Consider the following 26,182-nt stretch of genomic DNA (forward strand, 5'->3'; position numbering starts at 1 on the left):
ATAAAAAAAATATGTTATTCGACGAAATAGTACTTTTTTTTTATTATTATGGAATTACAAAAAATGTTTCAACTGTTACAAATATTGAAATTTAAAGCGACTTTAACTTTATCGGAATACTAAAATTCGAATAACATACATTATAGTATGGTGTGATATAATTAATCATATTAATTATATTATTATTCGTCGACAATTCGGCTGCTAAAAGCTAGCCCAGTGTCTTTCGAAAGTATAAGAAAATTGAATTTAACATATTTTTTTCTTTGCTATAATGTAAATTTAGGTCGAATAACATTCACCGCTAAGTTTGGTTCTACGTTAAGTTAGCCGTTATTTTGGTTTTCGAGACGCAGCTATACCGTGCAGTGTACACAACGGCCAAATGTTTTCACTAGCTCTGCTTAGGGAAAAAACGACGTAGGTATGTTATGCGATCATTTGTATACATAAAAAAAATATGAAATATGAACGAAATTCTCAAAGGTCAACTCAATGTCAACCGCTAAGAATACTTTTCATAATAATAATAATATTTTACTAAAAATCTGCAAAATCTGATCCTCTTTCAAACTAGCAAACAATCTTGATTCACCACGCAAAAGGCGAAATAAATGCTTGCAAATTTATTACACAGCAAGAGATTCATGATATTTAGTTAGAACTATTAATGCTATAAGTGTTAATTTTTCAAAAATGTATAGCGTGCCGCAATCCGGAAAGCCTAATGCTCGTAACAGGCAGATACCACTTTGACATGGAAATTAAATTGTTAGTTGATTATTATTCGCCATTAGTTGTATTATTTATGTGGGAAAATGAAAGGAAAAAAAACCTTTTCAGTTGCACATTTAGCATGATCGTAGAAAATATATGTATTATCAAGAGAGGGCGGCTAAAAAAAATTCTGGGGCAGGCTATAGCCCCTTTGGCAGTGTTGGACAAAATCGTTATTTAAATAAATAGTGGTTCTTGTATCATTACAAATATGATTTATTAAGTCGTGTTTCCGCTTTAACAGGCTATCTGCTAAATAACAAGGCAAATTCCGAGGGACAGAGGCCTCTCAGTTCAGGGTCTAAGTACAATCTAAGTTGTAATACACGTTGCTGAAAAATATTGTACACGTGCATTGTTCAAATAATAACATGTTTTCATGTTAAACTAAAATTATATGTAGGTCACCCGTGTAAGAATTTTATCGGTTTGAAAATAACAAAAAGCAACAGAAATTATACTATTAGTTACACATTTTATAAAAGCGATACCGAATCATCCGATTTAATATACTATACATAATATTATGCTGCTTGATGGGGTACTATCAAATAACACTTGTTTTTACTTGACACCAAAAATATTATTTCAAACCCTTTTAACCATGTACATTTATACATAGGTGTATAAAAACAACAACGGGCAGTTTAAAACGTCCCGAAAGGCCTAATTTATAACTTCGACAATGTTTTCAATACTTTTTTTACCTTTCACTTTTGGAGTTGACTCAGAAACAAGATTTTATTAGACTTTCTCAGTGGCGTTCCACACTTAAGTATATTTTCTTCTAGTTTGAGAAAAGTTGTACAGACCTGTTAATGACCTAAGAGTAGGTGATCAGATTATGATTTGTGAATGTCGTTTGTATATTATCTACATAGTGTACCATATAATCATCAGTATCCTCACCTAGGCTTTAGCAATAACAATTAGCGCGAACAACAAAAGTCGAAACTCAACGTTAAATAAGTATAATATAGTTCATGGCGTCAGCATATTATTGAAACGTCTAGGCAATTATACGTATTCTAAAAAGTAATCGAGTCCAAGTCGATAGTATGTGATTAGAGTGGATTTAACATAACATCAACAGTTTGATCAAAAGTCAAAGAGTTTTAAGCAATAAGTTTATCACACTACATTGTTTAGTTTAACTTCCCAAAAGTTGTATTAAAGTTATTTAAGTTTTTTTGTGTAAATCACTTAAGGAACACATTTAGAAAATCAACAACTGTGTATCACGAAAGAACCTTATTTTGAATGAGATATGAAATATTCGATTTTTTCAAATTTAAGCAGTATACTATTGTAAGACTAATAAATATACCATGTTGTATGGTTTAAAAAATGTTTAACACTATACATACAGTAGTTATTAAACTATTTGCAAATTTCGATGGGTTCATTCTTCAAATTTTCAAGTTTAGTATTCAGAAGAAATGCAACTTAAAAATAATTAAGAATATTCATAGAGCCGATACTGAATTTAACAACAACGGAAACCCTACTTTTATAAATTAATTTCTTAGGTATTTCCTAAATACTATAGTGCGGTACCTAATAATTCTTCAATTGTGGTTGTAATGCTTGTTTTTATTGATAAACAAATAATTTTGAAAAAAATCACAATATAATAAATATTATTATAAAAACTATATGCCTTAAGTTTAATTCTATACAAACGCTGTTTTACATATACATTATAACTAGTTGGATAACTTTGAAAATGTTTTGATTTATATTAATTTTAACAATAACATACAAATAAGACCGAACAAAGGCAGATTAAACAGTGTGATATTATTTTTTATTAATAAGGCAACTCTCTTCGACTTTGTCGATCACTAAAAGTTGTATTTGGTTTGCAATTAACCAGTTTTATATAATTTTATAGAAAATATAACGGTCATTTTTTTTTAGTTACTTATTAAACAGATTTTTATTTGGCGTGTTGGTTTTTTTTAAATGTAACCGGGTAAATAAAAATTAGTTAATTAATTAATTTTATTTATATTGAACAAAATAAGCTTCAACAACAGATTAAGTACATGTACAGTATGTTATAAAAACATTTGTGTAGATATAAAATAGTATTGAGCGCAAAACTTTTTCCATAACATATCTATAAAATAATATACTGATTTCTTTACAGTCGAGTTGATATTGGCAATTGTCAGTATCTATAAGACTAAGACGTTTTGTCCAAAAAATATGGACGTCCGTTGTTACTCAGTCGTTTGGTCAATACTTCTACACCGGTATCGGTGACCAGGAGAGTTTCTTCGAACTGCGCCGACAACTGTCCGTCTACAGTGACTGCAGTCCAATTATCTGGCCAACATTTGTCTCGCCAACTACCTGAAATTAGTATTGTTTTGTTGTTGAAAAAAATAAAAACCAATAATAATTACCAAATTATACAAAATATGTTAAATTTTATAACAATATAAAATTTTAAATCGGTTCGGTAAACACGTTAGAAAGTGACTTTACGCTTTCAGTCTTTATTTGTACAAAATTTGGCGCTTTCCGTTCACCTTAGGTTAAAATCTCCACAAGAAAAACATGCATTTATAGTGAATTTTTATTTTTATTTTTATGACATTAAATTACTTTGTTTAAAGTAAAATATATAAATATCGGCTAGAACGTACTTAGCACCTCTGCTTTAATAATATATATACACTTTATAATTGGCTTACCTTGTGAAATCATTGGTTCAATAGTAAATGTATGGCCTGGTTTCATCACACCTACTGCTTTGTTTTCTGTAAGATTTCAACATAAATTAAGTTTTATAATAATAATATGAAGAACTGCTGATCGTGTGTTGTAAAAAAACAAAACATTTTATAATTTTCTAAGCCAAAAGTTATAGTAGATTCTACAAATTATCTTACTAGCGTAATGTGGGACTCCGGGGGAAGTGTGGAATAATTGGTGTATTCCATGGCCGCAGTAACTTTTAACTACTGAAAACCCATTGGCTTGAGCGTGTTTTTGTATAATATTTCCGAGTTCTCGATACTTTTCACCGGGCTGAACTAAATAAAAAAAAAAAAAAAAATTGTATCCATGACGAATCGTCGAGAAAAGAATTACGTACCTGCATTTATGGCTTTCTGTAAACATTCCCATGTTACATTGACTAATTTTTCAGCAGTTTTAGACACATTCCCTATTAAGAACGTTTCATTCAAATCGCCATGATATCCTCGATGACATACAGTTACGTCGACTGTAAATAATAATAATAATCGGACTTAAAAAATGGGGTACCTAATTAAAATTTGGGTATTTTTATCTTTTAAGTATGAACGTGTAAGTGTTTGTGTAGTGTTAAAAAAAACAAACCATTGCAAATGTCTCCGTCGGCTAGAGGTCTCATGTCCGGTATACCATGACAGATAACTTCGTTAACAGATGTGCAACATGACTTTGGATACTTGTAATAGTTCAGCGGCGACGGATAGCATTCTCTTACAACACACGCTTCGTGACATATTCTATCAATTTCATCGGTTACTACGCCAACATCGATCATTAATGCTACTTCATCCAAAACTTCACGGCCAAGCTTCAAAAAAAAAAATATTAAATTACATTTATTTACATTTTAAATGGGAAAATGTTATATTTGTAAATTTCTTTTTTTTTTCATACCTTACAAGCTATTTTCATTTCTTCTAGTTCTTCGTCATTCAACACTTTGATGTGAGATGCTAGTTTAACTTGTTGTTCACTTAGGGGTATACCTTCTGGATGATCGGCATAATCAGGTCGCGGTATATGATCGGGAACAGTACGCGGTGCAGATGTTTTATGGGGGCGCAACGGACCTAAATTAAAAAAAAAAAAGATATAATATTATAATGTCAACTTAAAGATCGCTAAAATCTAAAATGGTAGTGTAAACAGATTATAACATTAAATTACATTTTTTGTACCTGTAAATGCATAATCTGGCCATGGATTATAAACGTCTGGAGTACCATTTGTTGAATTGTTTTTGCCCTCTGAAAAATAATAGAAAATATTGTAAAATACAAAAATACTAAGCGCAGAGTGGACAAACGGAATAAAAATGTCTATGAATTCAATGGCAAATCGAGGTACAGGAGGTCGTGGTGTTGGTGGCCGCCACTGCAGATTCCCAGTCTGCAATGAGAATAATATAACCGAAACACTGCCACACATCAGGGGCTCCTGTCCTAAAACCGAACTCCTTCGAAACTCTGCACACCACAAAGTACGTTCATCCTTCGCGAAACTATTCCGGTGTAAAGGCTTCGAAACCTATGAAGAGGTTCACTGCGAGATTCATGATGATTCCAGCACCCAGAATAGAAGAGTGGATATTATCGTCCTAGATCGAAGAAGGGGTAGAGGTCTTATTCTGGATCCCACTATTCGATGGGAAACGAACGACGATAGGCAAGATATATCAGTTGACGAGGAAAAAAAAACAATCTACATTCCATGCATACCATACCTAATACAACGCTATGGCATAACTCATTGGGAAGTCACCGGATTGTGGTTTGGGGCCAGAGGAACAGCTTCGTCGCTGCTAGTCTCATTCTTCAAAGCGAACGGTCTAGCAGTCGACGAACTGCGTAAGATGTGTCTTTTAGTCCTGAAGGACACATTGTATATTATCAATTTCCACCTATATTCTACGTAATTGTTGTATTTTTTATTCAATCGTCCATTTATTGGATTATTAGTCTTATTACTCATTTATTAATTTTTGTCTTAAAGAATCTATGTTTACCTGTGTTACTATTATTACCATCAATGTTAAAAGAAAAATTGTGTTATGTACTATTGTATTGATCTAGTATGCTGTGTCTTATATGGCAACCTATGTTTTAGGCAGCCCGCTTGATTTTTTTAAATAAAGTTGCTTCTCTCTCTATTTGAAAACATGTAGTGTAGTGTTAATAACATATGATACCGAACTTACACCTGAATTATAACGACAGCTTCATATAAGAATTGGGAATAGTGAAATATTATAAGGAAAACAATTCCGTTATAGCTAAAAAGGTATTGAAAAAAAAGATTGAGGATAGGTTGCTATTTAGTATTTAAAGTTTGCTTACAAGACACTTCACCGCTGCACATATACATATACGTACTTCAATATTTTTAATTAAAATACTATAATCGATACAATATTATTTAACTTACGTGCTACGTTGTGAAGAACTTTATGGGTTGACCAATTGGTTTTGAAACATTGCTAAAAAAAAAAAAAAAAAACATTAACGTACAAGTATTTTTGCCAGACAGCTTCAAAATAGATCATTGCAATGACCAAATAAACCATAGTAATTAGCTACGACACTGTTAAATGACAATATTTATACACAAGAAGTGTGGCCAACTTGTTTTAGTTCATAAAACAAAATAAAATGTTTTAGTATATTCAAGATATGTCTGAAGCAATTTATTACTGTACACAGTCACACGGGTATACCTTCTTAAAAACTTGTTTGGAACTTTTTTATTTTATTATTGTGAAGGTATTCAATCGTCAAGTGTTTTCCCTCAATTTAATTGAGGAAAAATACAATTTAATTGTATTATAATTTTTTGCATCACCATGTTATACAACATAACGCAAATTCGAACAATTTGATGAGGATTTGTGACAGTTCAACACTACATCAACAAATCTTGTTAATATTTACCTGGTTACAAAAGTATGATCCTGAAATGCCCAGCTTGATGCACGTGGGGCATTGTAGGTTGGCTTGAGCGTTGCAGCCTGCAGTTTCACATGTCCGATTAGCCAGTGACGTTGACATAGTATAGGAACGCGGTAACTTTCTTCGATTTCAATTCAAACTCAACGTGAAGAGTTATTGAGAAAAATCGACATATAAAAGTGTTTCCTATTCCTAACTACAGCATTACCTATAAAATTACAGCTTACGCGCCGATGAGCATAATGTGTTTTTAATATTTTTACTTGTTTGGGTTAAGAGTGATAACATTATCCTAGTTTTGACTGCACACCAAGGTGAATGTATACATCCCCTGCGGCTGCTGTCCATGACTGATAACACACATGAAGAAAAGAAACTTTTCCTTTTTAAATCTATGGCTGATAATAACATTTTGTTTGATAATGTGACATTATCAGCTGACTCGTTATCAGTAGGTCCTTAACCAGGCACCAACGTCCAATAATATAGTCAACAACAAGTTTTCAAAATCGAATTTCTACTTAAAAATAGTAATTTGCAATCATTACACCACCACGGGCAACAGTCAAATTTATATAAATAATTTGTAGTTTTCGAATTGCAGTCATTTCGATATGGGTGTATTCCTTGGACTCGGAAGAAATGTTGCCTACGGACTCTGTAATTTGACAAGACAGTATACGACTCCCAGCACTCCAGCAACTCCAAGCCAAACTACAGCCCCAGATGCGAAACCCTCATTCGAGTCGAGTAAGTTGTTTTTCATAATAGTATGATCTATTTTGGTTGTGCTTACCTCAAGTGCTCAGCTGATAGATGTTTTCGTAAAAAAAAGTGATCGGCTTATAAAATAATTTATAGATTTATGAAAAAGTTGTATTAATTTTATGATGTAATCAAGTTACCATTTCATGCAAATTCATCCTTCTTATTTTGTTGTATACTTGCTAATTACTATACAAATATATTATGTAATATATTTAACAAAACATAAGTCAAACACTAATGTGTATGAATGTTTTGTAATATTGCTAACCAAATAAGGAACTGTTACATAAGCATTACAATATTCTATTACAACCACAACTATGTGATAATTATTAATCATAAGACTTAAAAATTAGTTAGCTATTAATCCTATGTTTTCTATGTAATTTTTAGAGGCCAATTATCCATTAACAAAAACAAAAAAAATTTTGTGTGTTTGGGCAAAAAAATACCCATCCGTAAAAGAAACACCCGACAAGATTACGTGAGTTATTATGCGTTGTTTATTTTATATTGTTACAATTTTACTGAAACTCAGTTTTACTGTGTAGTATAATAGAAAAGATGTGAAAATTATTTTATTAAGTTAATGTAAATTGCATGCATGCATTTTTTTTTTTTTTTTTTTTGGCACTGGTGCATTATTATTATTATTATTTTATTATCTTTTTCTTTTTTTATTGCAGAGCTGAGAAATGGAACAAAGTAAGGTCTGTAGTGAGAATCAAAGTAGCAAACTTAACTATGCTTTTTGTAATTTTGGGTTGTATTGGAATGGTATATACTGGCAAACAAGCCCGTGATAGAGGCGAATCACTAAATCAAAGAAACTTAGACTGGCACAAAAAGTATAGTGAAAGTAATGATGAAGAAGTAAAAAATATTGGTGTGTTTGGAAAATAATGATACTAAGCGTCAAGATAATGTAATAGATTTAATATTTTTATTGTACTGATAATCACACTTGTTTTCTAGTTATTGTTTAGGTTCTTGTTTTTGCAGATGTTTAATTAATTATAATTATAATTTCATAATTCTATCTTGTATACTTCTTATAAAAATTATTTTTATAAAGAATTATATGTTTTTGTTATTTCATTGACAGTAAATATTTTACAAGTGAACAGCAAAAATTGAGAACTAACTTAAAATACTTTAATTTAGTAATACCCAATTGTATAAATTTTTTTATGTTCGAAATAAATATTTAGAAAGTTTTTTGTTTTATTCAATCATCAATTGATATATTGGGCATTTTTATTAATGTTATTTTACAATACTATAAAACTACTTAATATTAACTTTTTTGAGTATTTTCCAGAGCTCTGTCAACTTTTGAAACTTAAATAGTAACTTATTTACTTAACTATTTTTTTAAAATTAAGAATAATTTAATAGAATAATAAGTTTAAATTTTTCGACAAGAGTCGGATAGCGTACGAGTGAAGCGCACAGATGAAAACAATACTTCACTCCGCCTTTCCTACCGTCTTAAAATTTAAACCTTAATAACTTTATAAGTAATTGTCCAAAACTGGATATCGACCAGTCAAAATTGTTAACAAATACATATAAATTAAAAAAAAATAGTTGAATATATTACGTTAACATTTAATTTTCAAAAGTTAATAAAGCTGTGGAAAATACTAAGAAAACATAAATGTTTAGTAAATGTATATTAATGTTAAAATATAATATAAATCAAAACATTTTCAAAGTTATCCAACTAGTTATAATATATATGTAAAACTAATTCTAAATATATAGAATTGCACTTAAGACCTATAGTTTTTATAATAATATTTATTATATTGTGATTTTTTTCGAAATTATTTGTTTATAGAGAAAAACAAGCATAACAACCACAATTGAAGAATTAGGTACCGCACAATAGACTTTAAGAAATACCTAAGAATTTAATTTATAAAAGTAGGGTTTCCGTTGTTGTTAAATTCAGTATCGGCTCTATGAATATTCTTATTAAAGAAAAACTGTAGTGCTTAATTTTATTCTAGTTCTAACTACTGACAAATTTTCAACTTAAAGTTTTTAAAACTAAGGCTAAAAAACAATAAAACTTGCACCCCCCCTCCCCCCAGGAGGATGGTATAATTTAAATTTGATACAACTGACGTGTGAGGGCAAACGAAATAAATATTCCTAATAAATTTCAACTCGATCCGGCTCTTTTTCTCGAATTTATAGCCAGTAAAAGTTCTAATTATAAGAGTTATAGTATGGTTTTTTTTTAAAATTTTAAACTATGAAAAATTAAAATTTATTCAACTTTTACTCCCCCAAAGTACCAGTTAGATGAAATTTGTGATTTATAGAGTTGCTACTCGAAGAATTGGTCCAGTATTATTAAAGTTACAGTGTATACAGACACAAAAAAAGCTCACATCATGGTAAAACCAATGGCATCTCTGCTTTGCATCGAAGCTAAAGATGATTCACATAGGTCGTGATTTTTCTTGAAAATCGTCAATAAGTCAGGTTGGCCATGTATTTCTTAAGACGTTCAAAAGTCGTTGTTGACGTCTTTTGAACGTGTAAAAAACAATTCGTTTTTTTCATTTATTAAATACCTAAGTTTAAGCAATACAAACATAAGAGCAGTAGTGCTCATAAAAGTAGGAGTAAAGTGAGATTATGAACTAAAGAAATAGCATACTTGGCCACAATGTAGATATCACTAAGTTAATAGGATGATTTCTTTTGGGAATGGGTCTGGAACTTGACACTTTATGTTTACTTTTTTGAGTATTTTCCAGAGCTCAGACAACTTTTGAAACTTAAATGGTTACATATATATTTAATTAATTTTTTTAAATTAAGAATAATTTAAGATAAAAAAATACTTCACTTTGCCTTTTCGTCCGGTCCTAAAATTTAAGCCTCAACAACTTTGTAAGTAATTGTCTAAAACTGGATATTGACCAGTCAAAATTTTCAGCAAATTCATATAAGTTAAAAAAATAGTTGAATTTACTATCTTATCATTGAAGTTTCAAAAGTTGATAAAGCTCTGGGAAATACTTTTACTTACGTACGCACTATAATATTAAGGAAATACCTAAGAAATTAATTTATAAAAGTAGGGTTTTCGTTATTGTTAAATTCAGTATTGGCTCTATGAATATTCTTAATTATTTTTAAGTTGCATTTCTTCTGAATACTAAACTTAAAAATTTGAAGAATGAACCCATCGAAATTTGCAAATAGTTTAATAGTAGTGATATGTATAAAACTACTGTGTGTTTAGTATTAAACATTTTTTAAACCATACAACATGGTATATTTTTTAGTCTTACAATAGTATACTGCTTAAATTTGAAACAATCGAATATTTCATATCTCATTCAAATATACGAAACCTGCGAAAAACACAGTTTTCCGTCAATTAAAGAAAAAATGTAGTGCCTAATTTTACTCTAGTTCTAACTACTGACAAATTTTTAACTTAAAGTTCTTAAAACTATGGCTAAAAAACAATAAAACTTGCACCTCCCCTCTTGGGAGATGGTATAATTTAAGTTTGATACAACTGACGTGTGAGGGCAAACGAAATAAATATTTCTTAAAAATTTCAACTAGACCCGACTCTTTTTTTCTCGAAATTATAGCCAGTTCTAGTATGGTTTTTTTTTGTTTTTTTTCTTCATATTATAACAGTGAAAAATTAAAACTTATTCAACTTTTACTCCCCCAAAGTACCAATTAGATGAAATTTGTGATTTATAGAGTTGGTACTCAAAGAATTAGTCCAGTATTAAAAAAGTTACAGTGTATGCAGACACAAAAAAAGGTCACATGATGGTAAAACCAATAGATCTCTGCTTTGCATCGAAGCTAAAAATAATTCACATAGGTTGTGATTTTTCTTGAAAATCGTCAATAAGTCCGGTTGGCCATGTATTTCTTAAGACGTTCAAAAGACGTCAACAACGACTTTTGAACGTGTAAAAAACAATTCGTTTTTTTCATTTATGTAAACAGTGGAAATAGAAACGCACATCAAGTCACCCAAGTGTTTTTCTATAGTAAAAAAAAATTTAAAAAGGTGTTTTTCTCGATTTTAAAAGAGAAGGGATGAACTTTTTAGAACGATACTGATTTGATTATGTTACAAATTATCAAACAGGGTTTCATTGAATTATGTATCTTGTATAATACTGATTTGTTGGTATACTTAGATATGTCTAAGATTACTCTTTGCCTGTGCATAACGGTTGCTTAAAAAATAAAAACGTGTACCGCTATTCCCCGACCCCACTGTGCTGGCTTTTTATACTTAACATTATTGCACATAAAAAAAAAGTCAAACTGAACGACTCATAGCCGACTTTGTCCTTGAAAGTTTTCATACCTTTATCGATGAAAAATAATATAATGTAAAAAAAAAATTGTATACCTTCTAACATTACCGATCCAATTCAACGGTAATATTCGTTTTTTAACGTGCCTACCTATGAAAGTAGGTAGGTACGCTTTATTTATTTTTACTTCATCTGTTTTTTTTTGCTTTTGAAGGTACTTATACATGGTGTTCAGTAAGTTCAAAAACCGTCAATTTTTGGAGCCGTTATTGATTTTTTTCAAATTTCGACTTTTGGATGTTGGTAGATGTTATTTTATGCACATATAAGGCTTAAATCCAAAATCATACGCGAAGTGGTTTACGCATGCGTGGTATCAACTTTTGAAATTTAAATGAAAACCCCCATATTTTTTTTAGATATTCTGTTAGAAATTAATATTTAAAAGACAACATTTTTAAAAACACTTTTCAATATCATACGGTTCAAAAGTTATTGCTATTTAAAGTTCATGTTAGTGCTCTATTCAAAAGCATTTTTAAGTATATACGTACAAGTCAGATAATTTGATGTGGCTTTTATTAAATGTGTAGTTCAATATCTGAACTATGATTAAAAAAAAAAAAAAAATCACAATTAAATTGAATTAATAGCTTAAATTGTGATTTGGAAATTTGTTTAATAAAACACCATTTTTTTAGAGACGTTAATTGGAGAAACCTAACCTAACCTTCGGTTCTTTTTCCTATAAGAGTTCGTACAGGTCTATTGTCCGATATCACAATGCTATTTCAAATAATGGTTATTACTTATCAAATAGGTACGTCAAAATTTGAAAAAAAAAAAATCAATAACGGCTCTAAAAATTTACCGTTTTCGAACTTTTTGAACACCCTGTATAAAACCTTGGGCTAGCTTCTAGCAGCCGAAATGTCGACGAATTATGACAGATGGGAAAAATTCATGTGATACAGTAATAAGACATAAATATTGATTATATACAATCAAGACAGCTACAGTAGTAAAATTGCTGAGGTTAATAGAAGCTCTAATTTCACATAGTTATGTGATTCTAACCAGTAACCTAACGGATTAGCCGTCAAATCAATTAATTCGAGATCGTTTAACAAATGAAAGGTCTGGCCATTGCATAAGGCGCATTGTTATAAATTATTGCTGCTAATGATGAATTAATTTTAATTAATTATAACACACCTATACACATATAATGTACGTTATTAAAATTTTAGTATTTCAATACCGTTAAAGTTGTTTCAAGTTTCAATATTTGTAGCCGTTGAAACAGTTTTTATAAATCCATAATAAAATTCCGACCAATAATGTATTTTTTTTATTTAAGCGTATTGCGTATAAAACATAGTCCAAACTCCGCTTTCTATGTATTGTTTGTACACAATAAATCACAAAAAAAAATGAACCGATTTTGTAAGTATATTAACATAATATTTACACTGCAAAAAATTATTTGGATTGATATTTTTCATTCGACCTAAAAGTCTAACCATATTTTGCAAGCAGTACATTTAATTTCAAAAGCAGAACAAGTCGACTGTTCTCCAAGAACTAACTTTTCAATTTAAGTAAGTATTTCTATTAAACTCTAAAAATTGTAATTATGCTAAAACTAAATAGGCATGAACCTAGATTTTGGGGTTTTTGTTATTTGGCTTGAAGTGTACTAAAGGATGTTTAGTGAAAAAAGGCATTTTTTAAAATCGTTTTCATAATACCTCACAAAATTAGATTTCGTTGTGTGTTCAATCAAAAAAAATATATCCGCCTCAAGTATAAGAATAAACCTTCTGTAATATGATTTACATTTTCCATACATACAAAATTCAGGAAGCATCTATTTTCTCGTTTGACATACTAAAAAGCCCTTTTATTTATCGTTTGTATGATAACTATGTACACATTTGAAAAAAATTATTATAAAACAAAACATTTAAAACATTTCTTTTTTAAAAAGAAATTTGCAAATAATGATTTTTATATATTTTATAAGAGAGAATAATAACACTAATATAACACAAAAAATAATTTTAATGGTAAAAAAGCACAAAGCAATAATAATTTATTGTTCGTTTGATAATTGTATACAAATTATAAATCTAATATAAATATATAAAATAAAATGTTTTTATTATCCGTGTTTTACTTTTCGTCGTTAAAATTAGTTAGTTAACAGTGATGAAAAAGTGAATTTTCAAAAAAAAAAAAGACTACCATTCACTCAAAATTAGGAAAAAATAGTTTTTGCATGTTTTTAAGTATACATTTTATTTATGACGATTTTAAAACGTAACGCTAACCTTTTTTTTTCAATTATATTAGACAAAAATAAATACCTTCCAAAAATGAGATAATTTATAATATATGATGAAAAATCATTTTGCTGAATATTCCTTTTGGAATTGGACGAAATTTTTTTTAAAATTTTATTTTTACGCTATTATCATGACACTACCTTTGTGATAAATTATGAAAACGATTTATAAAATTTTATTTTTCCACTACATCTTAGTGTACTTTATTCCTTAGTATATATATTTAAATCGGATATCACGTTCTCTCTAAATTAATGTCTTCCATCTACTATAAACAAAAAACCTCAACAAATCATGAACAAAAATTTAAATACTATGTTTGTGTTGGGTTTTTTTTGCATCTTTCCATTCCGAAAAGATTGTTTTAAAAATGTGCTTTGTATACTTTTATATTAGTTATCCATTCACAGTCGTTTAGTCTGCTTTCGAAGTGCCATCTTTTCGGTTCTTGGTTCGTTCGTTTTTACTTTAATAATTAAATTATTTAAATAATTAAAATAACAATGTGGAAACTGAAAAAAATGTTGGGTGCTGGATATATTTTTTTAAATGTTCAAAATAAATAAAATAAAAAGAAAAGACGTTTTTGGGTAAGACAAACGTTACAAAAAATAAATGTATATGAATCAATTAACTTTTAAAAGATTTACGGGATGATGGCATTGGTATAATATAAAAACAAGTTATAATAACAACTTGTTTTTATTTTTTAACACAATAATATTTAATTACAATTAACAATTAATGTTTAAACACAATTTTGTGTCCACACCGACCCATAGTGTTCATAAAAACAAAAACATCTATAAAATTTCCCACCACGAACGGGACACGGTTATGTTCTTAAAAAACAGAACATTTTGTTAAAAAAAAAAACAAAATTGCTTGGAAATTGTCAAAAAACATCGTGTTCTTGTTTTGTTTTAATATTGTTCGCTCTGTGTGTACCGGCATAACAGATTAAAAAATATTGTGGATCTGGTAATAAAATGTGTATATAGAATATACATAAGTATAAATATATTTGTCATACTAAAATGCCTTGAAAAACCATTCCTAACCTAGCTTTGAAGGCAATTATGAGTAATGTAAAATGTTTTTCGATTTATTATTATTCACAGATAAAAATGAAACTCTTCTGTTTTTTAATATATTTTTTCTTCGTGGATATTTTGGCAGATGATGATAATGGTGGTAATTATTTTGTTTTCATAGTTATCAACTAAAGGTAGTTAAACTTAAAAAAAAGTTCAATATTTCACTTTTTTACAGGTATTTATGACGATTATATTTACCAAGCAAGTCAGTGACATTTTTATTTTATAAACAAATGTTTTTAAAGTTGTTAGAATCCACTGTTTTTATACATATTTTTTAAATTATTTATTACAGATCGCACCATCATACGTGCTTATTTAATGAATGATTTAACTGTAGGAGATAAATCTGGATTAAGTAAGATATTATATTTAAAATAATGTACATATATATATATATATATATATACATAAAATAGATACTTTGTTTTACCTCATTTCATTTAATTTTAACATTTTAGTATATCCAAAGTCTTCATTTGTTTATTTTAGATGGATTGGAGTATGTAATTGAGACAATGAATGATAACACTGAAGACTACGAGGATTTCTGTAATCATAATTAAAATCATAATAAAAAACATCAAGACAAAAGTAGAAAAAAAAATTTGAAATTAATTTAACAACTGCATCTCTAGTTTATTGTTATGCAATTGATGAGTGTTATAATTGTTATATTTTTCACCGAAATCTAAATAGAAGCTTTACGAAAAAATACTGGTGTTAGCTCAATCAACCTCGTCTGTTTAATAAATTTTATTCTCATCGACTAAACTGCATAAATTCAGCTTTTACATTTCATAAGGATTCCCTAGTCTGTATTGTATAGTTTTTTTCTACTTTCACCTTCGTCTTCTAATTTGTAATTATATAATGTAATAATTTATTATAGCAAACTCAATAAAATATCATTAATTTATGTAATGTCAATTTCAGTGAAAGCTAATTTTTTGCTTGTTGCACCAGGTAATAGTTTTTGTTGAATTTTATAAAAATATTTCCAATGTTTCATTCCTATTGAATTTTCCAAAAAGACTCCAAATATACAGTGGAGCATAATTTTTCCGAGTTGATAATACACATTTTTACCTGGGAATTCGTCTTTCTGTTCATAACAGAATAGAAAACTAAATGCAATATCATTAATTTATGTGTTGTTAATTTCAGACAGAGAAGAAATTATCTGGATAGTATTTAAGAGTTTTGGTAATCATTTTCATTGCACTTTATAGAAGCGTTTCTACACAGCTATTTGATACTATTTATGATTACAAGATTTGTGTTTTAATTTCAGCACCTTCAGCACTTCGTGACGAAACACAAAGTAAAAACCCCTTTTTATATTTCATATTTATTATACGTATTGCATTCTTATAAATACTTTGAAAATGGTCATGTGTAGCTATTGTCGAATACGAAAATATGTACATTAAAATTAATTTTTTTTTACATTTTAGAGGCCAATGATTTTTTCGAAGAAATGTTACAATACATAGACAAATTAATAGGTAAATATACAATTAAAAAATTAATAGTTAAATATCTTTGTAGTTTTAAAGTATAACTCGATTTATAACTTAAAATAAAAAATCTATACATGTTTTATGTTTAAGCGTTTAAGAATCATTCAACATATAATTTAAACCGTTTATTTAAACTTCGCTATAAGCTATAAATTTAACATTTATACAATAATATTTTGCATTAATTAATATTGATTTAATTAATCTCAGTTTTAGAGTCAATGTTATGTATAAAATATATAGCTTAGTTTTATTAATTGCACAGCCATTTGATGTTTGATGTGTTTGTTACAGGATTTAGAGAAAAAGGATCTTATGATAGAAGTAATTACAAATTTTTTAATAGTCGTAAATAGCCTTAAAAGCTTGTTTTAGAGTTGATATTTGTTTAGAATTATTTATTTAATAGTTGATGTTAAATAATTGTTTTAGTAAACTAAACTTTTTTTGATAAGAGACTGGGTGTAGAGTGTGACTACAGTGTTAATGTATAATACACTTTTTATGATTTTTAGTATAGAAAGAATATATTTGTTGATTTTCAACACTAATAAGTGGTTGTACAAAAAGTTAGTTACATCACGATTCATTTAAATGTATTGTAATAATTATATTTAAAGAGGGACTAATATATTATTTATTTTTATTATTTCTTCGCAACACGGTAATTTAATATTTATTTTCATAGGTTTTGGAACATTGACAGGTTTAGTATACAATAGCAGAGAATTTCTTTCTTGGGCTTTAAGAAATATAATCAGACGTCGTATAATAGGTAAATATTATTATGGAATTGTATGGTTTTTTAACACTTTTAATATATTTATATATATATTTTTTATTTATATTTAATGTGAACAAGGATACAACTGAATTTAATTTTTAACATTTAACCAAAAAAATTATAACTACTAACACGTACGTTCAAGTAATACAAATATCATGACTGTACAATACGTACACAACGCTTATTGTATTATTTTTTATGACTTCATATTAACACAGTCGTGTTCTGCACCAAAAAGAAAAGTAATAACTATGACGCTAACAAAAGTAAATTAAAAAAAAAAATTTCAAATTTTTTAATAGGAACTGAGCATTGTGTAGATGATGAAGCCTCATTATTACTCAAGTGCCGATTGCTAGGATTTTACGCTACTACACAATCTCCATCAACATGTATAAAAAAAATTGAGATTGACTTACACAGCCATTCATGTATCTTAACGGATAGTGATAATGTAAAAAGAAGATATTTGATAGATGATGTCAAATTACTTGAGCAACAGTTACGACATGGACATCCACGAAATCCACCCACACCCTATACTAGTGTTATTTAAACACTGGCATCTGTATTATGTCCATTACATAATAAATTATAATTTATCTTATTATTATCACTATACTTAAGCTGTATTCCATAACATATTCCATTTAATACATTTTTTTTGTTAGTAGGAACATAATATTATATATCTTTTTCTGTTTCTTGTCATGTCTACCAATATAATAAATAATTAACAAATAAATAAAGTTGTATTTTTTTAAACTTATCTTTTCCAACTATTTATTTCTGCTTTTAAGTTCTTTTCTTATTGTTTTACCTCTATTAAATGACTGTGCAAGTTTGGGTGACAGGTTTATCGTTTATATTCCTAATAGATAATTCATCATAATGGTTATTATATAGAGATTTGATGTAACATAATTAATATTGATCTAATTAACCTCAGTTATAGAGTGAATGTTAGGTACTAAATATTTGTTTTATTAACCGCTTCATGATATTTTTTTTTTTTGTTGTATTTGTTATAGAACAATATTGTTATGGATGTACAAGAAGTAATTACGACATTTTTTAAATGTATTAATAGCCTTAAAAGCTTGTTTTATAGTTGATATTTGCATTATTTCATTTATTTATTTTGTACGTCAGATAACAATTTTAATAAGTTTAACTTTTTGTCGAGGAGAGTGAGACTTAGTTACAATGCACGTTGATATTTTGAGCGTTATGATTGAAAATTAAATAGAAAAACGAATCCTTTTTCACCTCATCAACCTAAAATTAACTACAATGGTGATGTGTAATAAATTCTTTGGTATTTTTAGTAAGTAAAGAAAGAATACAACCGTTGATTTTTAACACTAATGACTGGTTGTACAAACATTTAGTCGTATCGTAATTCTTTGAACTGTAAATCAAAAATAATTATGTATCACAAGCAACTAAAATTTTACTTAGTTTTATTATTTCTTTGCAACACTATCATTTCAAAATTATTTTCATAGAAATGAAAACATTGAAAGAACTTGGAGATGAAAGAAGAAAATATGTTGTTCCAGCTTTAAATAATCTAATCGGACGTCGTATTTTAGGTAAATATTATTATAAAGTTGTATGGTTTTTAAACGCTATCAATATATATATATGTAAGTTATTTAATAGGAACAAGGATTCGACCGATTTTCATTTTTAATAATTCACCTAATAAACTAAAACTACTAAAACGCACTTTCATGTAATACAAATAACATGACTGTACAATACGGACACCGTGCTTATTGTATTGTTTTTTTTCCATTCATAAAGAAAAGTAGTGAACTAGTATATTGATACTAGCAGATTAAAAAAGCAATTTTCCAAATTTTTTAGATGGATCTGTGCAGCATAAAGATGATGATGCCTCTTTATTACCGAAGTGTCGTATTCTAGGGTTATACTTGAGTACACAATTCCCAGAATCATTCATAAAAGAACTTGAGATTGACTCAACTAACCATAAGTGTATCTTCAAGGACGAAAAAAATGCGGTAAGGATATACGGAAAAATTGGCGACACATGGTATAACTTAAACGAGTCTCAACAAACACTCGAGGAACAATTACGACTTGGAGTCCACCAGTTACAAATGTAGAAGATGGCGCAAACACAATTCCAGAACATTTTGATATTTCTTTTTTTAATAAATAAATACTTATCTCTTTCCTATATTGGGCAACCTCTGTATTACATTATAGTTCACGTTACATTATGTTTTATCAGGATTTAAATAGAGTTCTATTTAACCTAACCTAATCGGTCTAGCGATTTTTGAGATATATAAAGATCTTAAGAATATAAATAAATACAAAAATCCACAGTTAAACTTACCTTTGACCTTGATTTTCTTCAAAAACTTAATCACTTTTGTTGTAATAACCCTAAAGTTAGTATCCTTTTTATAATAAATGAACAATATTTACACTGCAAAAAAATATTTGGGTCGTGATTTTTTTATACTTAAAACCCCTCGATAAGTCACAAACAGTACATATAGTTTCAAAAGTTGATCAAGTCGATTGCTGTCCAAGTACCTCATACCAACTCCACAATTCAAGTAAGTATTTTATTAAACACTAAAAAATTGTATTACGCTAAAATTAATAGGCATGAGTCTAATAAGTCAAAAGTTATACCTAGTATTAAAAAACAGTAAAAATAATTTTGTATTGCTAGTTATTTTTTTGTCGACTCTTAATCATCATTTTACACAATTCGCATTTTGGAGAGAATTCTATTATAGATTTTGGTTTTTTTTTCGTTTTTGGCTTGAAGTGTACTACAGGCTGAGTAGTTAAAACAGGCAGTTTTTAAAATCGTTTTCATAATACCTCACTAAAGTAGATCTTTTGCGTACAAAACCAAGGTATAAAATCAAAAAATATATATTTCGTCCACCCGAAGTCAAAAATGCAATATTCAACTAAGCAATTAAGATTTTCAAAATTATAAACTTGCAATAAAAAGTTTCTATTAACTTTGATTTGATTTTTTTGATAAATGTTATTTTCTACACTGTAGACTAGTTTATATTGCATCAAATGAAAAAAAAATATTTATTATATCTTACCAGTTAATCACAGTTGATAACACGATGTATTCGCCAAATATATATATTCGGTAATGTTCAGCATTCGCACAGTTTTTCCGATTGACCATCAGCCCAATAATATATCCATGTTAAAATAATTTTAATACTAATATGTAGGCAACATAATGATAACTTAACCTATGTTAGGGTTAAGTTATACATTTCTAAACAACAATTAACATTTTACTTACTATAATAAAGTATATAATACACAAACACCTATTATTTTATTATGAAATCAAATAGAAATACTGTTATTATTAGTTTGTAACGAATGTCTTACATGCAATGGTTCTTTTCAATGTTCATGTTTTATTAGATTATAGATTTATATGCAATTTTTCAGGTGAACAAAATTGACAAATTTGTAAAAACCAATAATCGTAGTCAAGTTCTGACGCTTGAAAATTAAGTGTATAATATCACTTCATAAAATAGTATAATAAATCACAATCTAAATCAGTATAATCACAGCCGTCAACAAATGCCACCCATTGTATAAAAATTTCACTGTTTTGTACAATAGTTTTTGTTACTCTAAGTAATTAGTATCGAAAAAGAATCAAAATATCAAATGTTAGAAATCGGTCAAAATTTTCGGCAAAATATTCTTTAAAAAGTCGACCTTCAAGGAATTCTTCAAACCCTTAGGAATAGTACTATGCCTTTTCTGTCGTTATTTGGCTATATTCGTTTCCTTTTACTAATTTTTGCGCATCGATAAAAAAACCAAAATGACAAATCGTTGTAAAGCAAACACCTAATATTAATAAACGTGTACCTTCATGTAAGTATTGGTAATGATACAAACATATGTTATTCTGATATTTTCGATAAATCAAAATACACTAAAAAATTGATAGATTCATTAAGGACAGGACACTCATATTCTCTTAAAATAATAGCATATTTATAATTTTTATAATTGGAGACACTTAATATGGTGTTAATTTACAATATTATAAAATAACCAGACATTTGCATTTTTTTTCATAGTTTAGATTTCCAGAAGCTTAGTGCCAGCAGAAAAAACTATACTTCACTCCACCCTTCCTCCCTAAATTTTTAAGTCTAATAACGCCAAAAGTAATTATCCAAATCGGGTTATCGACCAGTATACTATTCAGAAAATTATTCTTAGTTTAAATAGTAAGATATACGTTACTAAAATTTGATAGGGTTATGGAAAATTCTTAAAACATTTTTTATTTTTATATACTAACTAAAATCTATGTTTTCATCATAGTTCGAAACGGGATGGGTACAACTAGTATTTTTTAAAAGTCGTTTTTATATTTTCAAAAAATGCACTTCTTGCTGCATCGTTCGTATTACTCCAAAATCAAAAGGAAAATCAAATTTTTCCAAGACAAATTTTGTTTTTCTTTATCTTATTTTACAACATGTAACCATTTTTAATATCAATATTTTTTGGTTTTTTGAAAATTTAACCGTGCTCATTCCATCTTTAAACTATGATGAAAACATTTGGTCTGTGTGTCCAATAAAAAAAGTTTTATCAATTAAAAATACCCATTGCTTCGTGTTCCGCTGAATTTAAAAATATTTAAAATGACAGTGACCATAAAAGATGGTGGAAAATTGTCAACAAATTAGGGGTCTCATTTTAGGCCAATACGAACCAATAAGTCGTTAATGACAAGACCATGAAATAGGTGTACACATTTTTTTAATTGTTAGAGGGTTGGCATGTGGCATTTAAAAGTATGATTTTCTACGGAAGTATTTTTTTTTTAATTTTGGCCTAAGCGTTAGCTCGAAAACACATTTTCTTTTACTTTAGAAAAACACTTGGGTGTTGCGGTGTGGATTTCCATTTACACTGTTTACATAAATGAAAATTTACGAATCGTGTTTTGCACGTTCAAAAGACGACAACAAATTCAAGGTTTTAAGAAATGCATGGCCATTCCGCCTTATTGACGATTTTCTTAAATAATAAACAAAACGACCTATGTGAATAATTTTTGGGTTTTTTATTGTACAATGTTGTTATTTCAAGGTCATTGTAATTTTCCCCCCTTTGGTATGACGATTTAGGGATGGGTGATTTTGGAATCTCTTATTTTAAATTATTTTAATTGTTAGAGAGTAAGGGTTTTGTATAATTTTGCACATTGGCACATGCGTTTTAAAAGTAAACGAAGATTTCAAAATATGATTTTCTATGGAAGTATTATTTATCGAATTTTCGCCTAAGCGTTAACTCGAAAACACAATTTTTTTACTATAGAAAAACTCTTGGGTTGTTCGATGTGCGTTCCCAATTTCACTGTTTACATAAATGAAAATATACGAATCATTTTTTACACGTTCAAAAGACGATAATAAATTCAAGGTCTCAAGAAATACATGGCCAACCCGACTTGTTGACGATTTACTAAAAAAATAATAATTTATGTGAATCTGTTTTGGTTTTTAGCTTTGATGCGGAGCTAAGAAAGGTTGAACTTTTTCTGGCTATAATTTCTAGAAAAATAGTCGGATTGAGTTAAAATGTATAAAGAATATTTATTTTGTATGTCCCTATACGTAAATAGTTTCAAATTTAAATTATACCCATTTCCCACCTCCCTAGAGGTGGTTAAAGTTTTTTAACCGTATTTTTAAGACCTATTTTGAGGAAATAATTATATAAAAGATAAAAAAAAGTCAGTACTCCAGACTGTATATTGTAAAGCTTTAGCATACCACGTCTCGGCTTTTTTTTGGATCTACATAATATGTACATTTCATTATATAGATTACGTCGGCGTCTTACTCAAAGGTCCCAGTCCTAGTCCCAGATCCTGTTTGAACAGTGCAAAGTGTCCCCAGAGTCGTGGTACATAGAATCGGCCTGTTCCTTTTATCACCTACCTTTCGCTTGAGTATCGTGGTTACCATGATTACAAACCAAGTGTTTATATTGGGTAAGCAACGAAAAATATTTGGTATTTAAAGTAGAAATTCGTGTATGAGGCCATCCTTAGGGGTGGAATTTTCGAAAAGTACTATGCCAGTTACCTCCGCAGGAGTGTACTCAACAACTTACCTAAGTTTCATGGCTATCAGGTGAATGGATAAAGGTCACACACACATACATTTATTTTTATATATACAGATAATTTATAGTCTCGACATTTTGTAGTTTTACATTTGTTACGTATATAAGACAAATGTTAATAAGATTTGGGTGTTTTTAAAGATTTGAACATAATATGGTGAGCATTTTGTTTTTCTTTAAACACAACTTTTAGTTCTTTACTAAACCAAGAAAGGTATGATATATTATGTCTACGAATCTTAGGAATAAAATTGTTTAAAAGCAAAAAAAACAGATGATGTAAAATTAATAAGAAGTACCTACATTTAGAGTATATGCACGTTAAGAAAAGAATATTACCGTTGAACCGGATCGGTAAAGTTTTAAGGTAGGTAAATCATTTTTTTTTTTTTTACATTCAATTATTTTTCATCGATAAAGGCATGCAAATTTTCAATGACAAAGTCGGGTACGAGTTGTTCAGTTTGATTTTTTTTCTATGTGCAATAATATTAAGTATAAAAAGCCAGCACAATGGGATCGGGGCATAGCGGTACACGTTTTTATTTTGTGAACAACTGTTTTACAGGTGACGAGTAATCTTAGACATAAGTAAACCAACAAAACAGTATTTTACAAGGTGGATATTACAAAACGCGGTTGGATACTTTCTAATATAAGCAAATCGGGATCGTTCTAAAAAGTTCATCCCTACTCATTGAAAATCGAGAAAAAAAATAAAAAAATAAACTTATCGTATATCTTAAACTTACGGCGAGCAGTTTAAGTATAAAAGTATATCTTTTACAACGATAAAAGTAAGAGAGACGTATTTTGGCACAAGTGTGTATCTTCGCACGCGTTTTTCATTATTTACATAAAATACAACCTTGCGGTTTTGTTTGTACATTAAAACGACCGAGAAACTATTGAAATAAATAAGTTATACGTAGGTAATGTTCCAATAATAATTTCTACATAGAACTAGGGAAACCAACCCGCTAAATACACAACCAACATGATTATACTGTCCAACGCAATGAAGTGATTAGTATGACACTTAACTAATCTATTGCTCGTAAGAAATGATTCATTTGGGATATTATTTTTGATAAGTGTGTATTTTTTTTTATACCTCCGATACAAGTTCTAACTTTCTAACCTTACACAGTTATGTGATCCGGTCTATCCGGTGATTACCAATCCGGTTTTTAATAAATAAATTCGGAATTTTACAGATATCATTTAGTACCTATAGATAAGATGTTAAACTTCATAACAATAAAAAAACCGAGAGCAGTACAAACCAAAAAAAAAAAAAATTGAATTTGTGTAAACTTAAAGTCAAAAGTGGTAATTGAGCACAAAACTTAATAGTATTATTCTGCATAGATCTACATAAAATTGTTTTAATGATTTAATACATTTTTATCAATTGTGTTATTGTTAAAATATACGCAATCTGCGAAAACACAGTTTTCGGGCAATTCAAAAAAAATTGTAGTGCCGAATTTGTTTTCCGTTTATTATATTATGGATACATATGGGTTCTAACTACTGACAAATTTTCAACTTTAAGATCTTAAAATTACGGCTAAAAAACTAAAAAAACTTGAACCCCCTCTAAAGGGTTGGGAAATGGGTTTAATTTAAATTTGATACAACTGACGTGAGCGGACATACCAAATAAATATTCCTTATACATTTTAACTCGATCCGACTCTTTTTCTCGAAATTATAGCCAGTAAAAGTTTTAACTTACAAACTCGTACGGTTTTTTTTATTTTTTCAAATTTCAACTGTGAAGAAGTAAACTTTTTCAACTTGTACCACACCCCTCCCCCCTCAAAGTACCAACTAGATAAAATTTGTGATTTATAGAGTTGCTATTCGAAGGAATTGGTCCAGTATTAAAAAAGTTACAGTGTAAACAGATAAAAAAAAAAGCCCACATCAGAGTAAAACCAATACCTTCTCGCTTTGCATCGAAGCTAAAAACTATTTGAAAAAAAAATGTTCATAGTGTGACTACTGCCGTTTTTCCCCTGTGCCCTTCATTTAGTCCTAGTTTTCTCTTATAGTGTGTTCTAAATTTTCCATAATGACAGTTAAATTCGTGTTATCCAGACATCAGCGAAATTACTGTGTGACCACTTTTAAAGGAATAATACACGAACGCTATCTATACAGATAATACTATTGAAAATATCACAATGAAAAACATGTCTACTTTTAAATTATTAATTTATGGAAAGGTTTTGTTCATTTGTTTACTTATTGTACACACCTTTTATCAAAAAATGCACCAATGCACATTATAATCCAAAATTATGGCTATTTCGTGAACTGTTTTGGCGTTTAAGTCTGAACAATTTCCGACTTGAGAACATTTTAAACTAAAAAATAAAGAAGCAAAGTGGGGTCAGGGCTCGTAGAAGAAGGACAATATTTAAATTGTTGTTATTCACAATTGGTAGATAAATATAATGTTGTAAATTGTAAATGTTTATTATTATTTACAATCAAGGTAGATTAGGTAGCTACAGTAGTAAGCTTGCTGAGGTTGATTAAAATTCTAACTTTACACAGTTTTGTGACCCTAACCATTAACTAAACCGAAAGCCGTCAAATCAATTAATTCGAGATCGTTTAACAACTCAAAGGTCTGGCCA

General features: G+C 28.7%; 2 protein-coding genes across 3 annotated transcripts; one reads left to right on the forward strand and one right to left on the reverse strand.

The window, feature by feature from the left end:
* Window positions 1-2,771: 2,771 nt before the first annotated feature.
* Window positions 2,772-6,786, reverse strand: LOC126839123 (methionine aminopeptidase 1-like). Its single transcript, XM_050574187.1, has 9 exons — window positions 6,474-6,786; window positions 5,971-6,022; window positions 4,725-4,793; window positions 4,441-4,616; window positions 4,132-4,354; window positions 3,884-4,015; window positions 3,678-3,821; window positions 3,480-3,545; window positions 2,772-3,135 (listed from the first exon to the last, which is right to left on the reverse strand). Exons 1-9 carry the CDS (start codon window positions 6,588-6,590, stop codon window positions 2,966-2,968), a joined length of 1,149 nt encoding a protein of 382 aa, XP_050430144.1. The 5' UTR covers window positions 6,591-6,786; the 3' UTR covers window positions 2,772-2,965.
* A 136-nt stretch (window positions 6,787-6,922) lies between these two features.
* On the forward strand, window positions 6,923-8,491 carry LOC126839139 (UPF0389 protein GA21628-like). Of its 2 annotated transcripts, none has more exons than XM_050574222.1 (4): window positions 6,923-7,021; window positions 7,096-7,241; window positions 7,653-7,743; window positions 7,946-8,491. In XM_050574222.1, exons 2-4 carry the CDS (start codon window positions 7,106-7,108, stop codon window positions 8,160-8,162), a joined length of 444 nt encoding a protein of 147 aa, XP_050430179.1. In that variant the 5' UTR covers window positions 6,923-7,021; window positions 7,096-7,105; the 3' UTR covers window positions 8,163-8,491. The 2 variants fall into 2 exon arrangements, with proteins under 2 accessions (XP_050430179.1, XP_050430178.1); XM_050574221.1 differs by having other exon boundaries at window positions 6,931-7,021; window positions 7,082-7,241.
* Window positions 8,492-26,182: the final 17,691 nt, after the last annotated feature.

Source organism: Adelges cooleyi, unplaced genomic scaffold (assembly GCF_023614345.1).
Source record: "Adelges cooleyi isolate 19-005CV unplaced genomic scaffold, UGA_ACOO_1.1 ACOO_flye_CR_arks_rails_tigmint_CR_PRNA_30, whole genome shotgun sequence".
Lineage (NCBI taxonomy): Eukaryota > Metazoa > Arthropoda > Insecta > Hemiptera > Adelgidae > Adelges > Adelges cooleyi.

Bases quoted from the DNA above. Each gene is read 5' to 3' on its own strand.
- LOC126839123 (XM_050574187.1), bottom strand. From the start codon at position 6,590: ATGTCAACGTCACTGGCTAATCGGACATGTGAAACTGCAGGCTGCAAC. The intron at 6,023-6,473 runs GTAAATATTAAC...TTTTTTTTTTAG, and splicing joins GATCATACTTTTGTAACCAG to CAATGTTTCAAAACCAATTG. The intron at 4,617-4,724 runs GTACAAAAAATG...TTTTTAATTTAG, and splicing joins GCCAGATTATGCATTTACAG to GTCCGTTGCGCCCCCATAAA.
- LOC126839139 (XM_050574222.1), top strand. From the start codon at position 7,106: ATGGGTGTATTCCTTGGACTCGGAAGAAATGTTGCCTACGGACTCTGT. The intron at 7,242-7,652 runs GTAAGTTGTTTT...TGTAATTTTTAG, and splicing joins GAAACCCTCATTCGAGTCGA to AGGCCAATTATCCATTAACA. The intron at 7,744-7,945 runs GTGAGTTATTAT...TTTTTATTGCAG, and splicing joins GAAACACCCGACAAGATTAC to AGCTGAGAAATGGAACAAAG.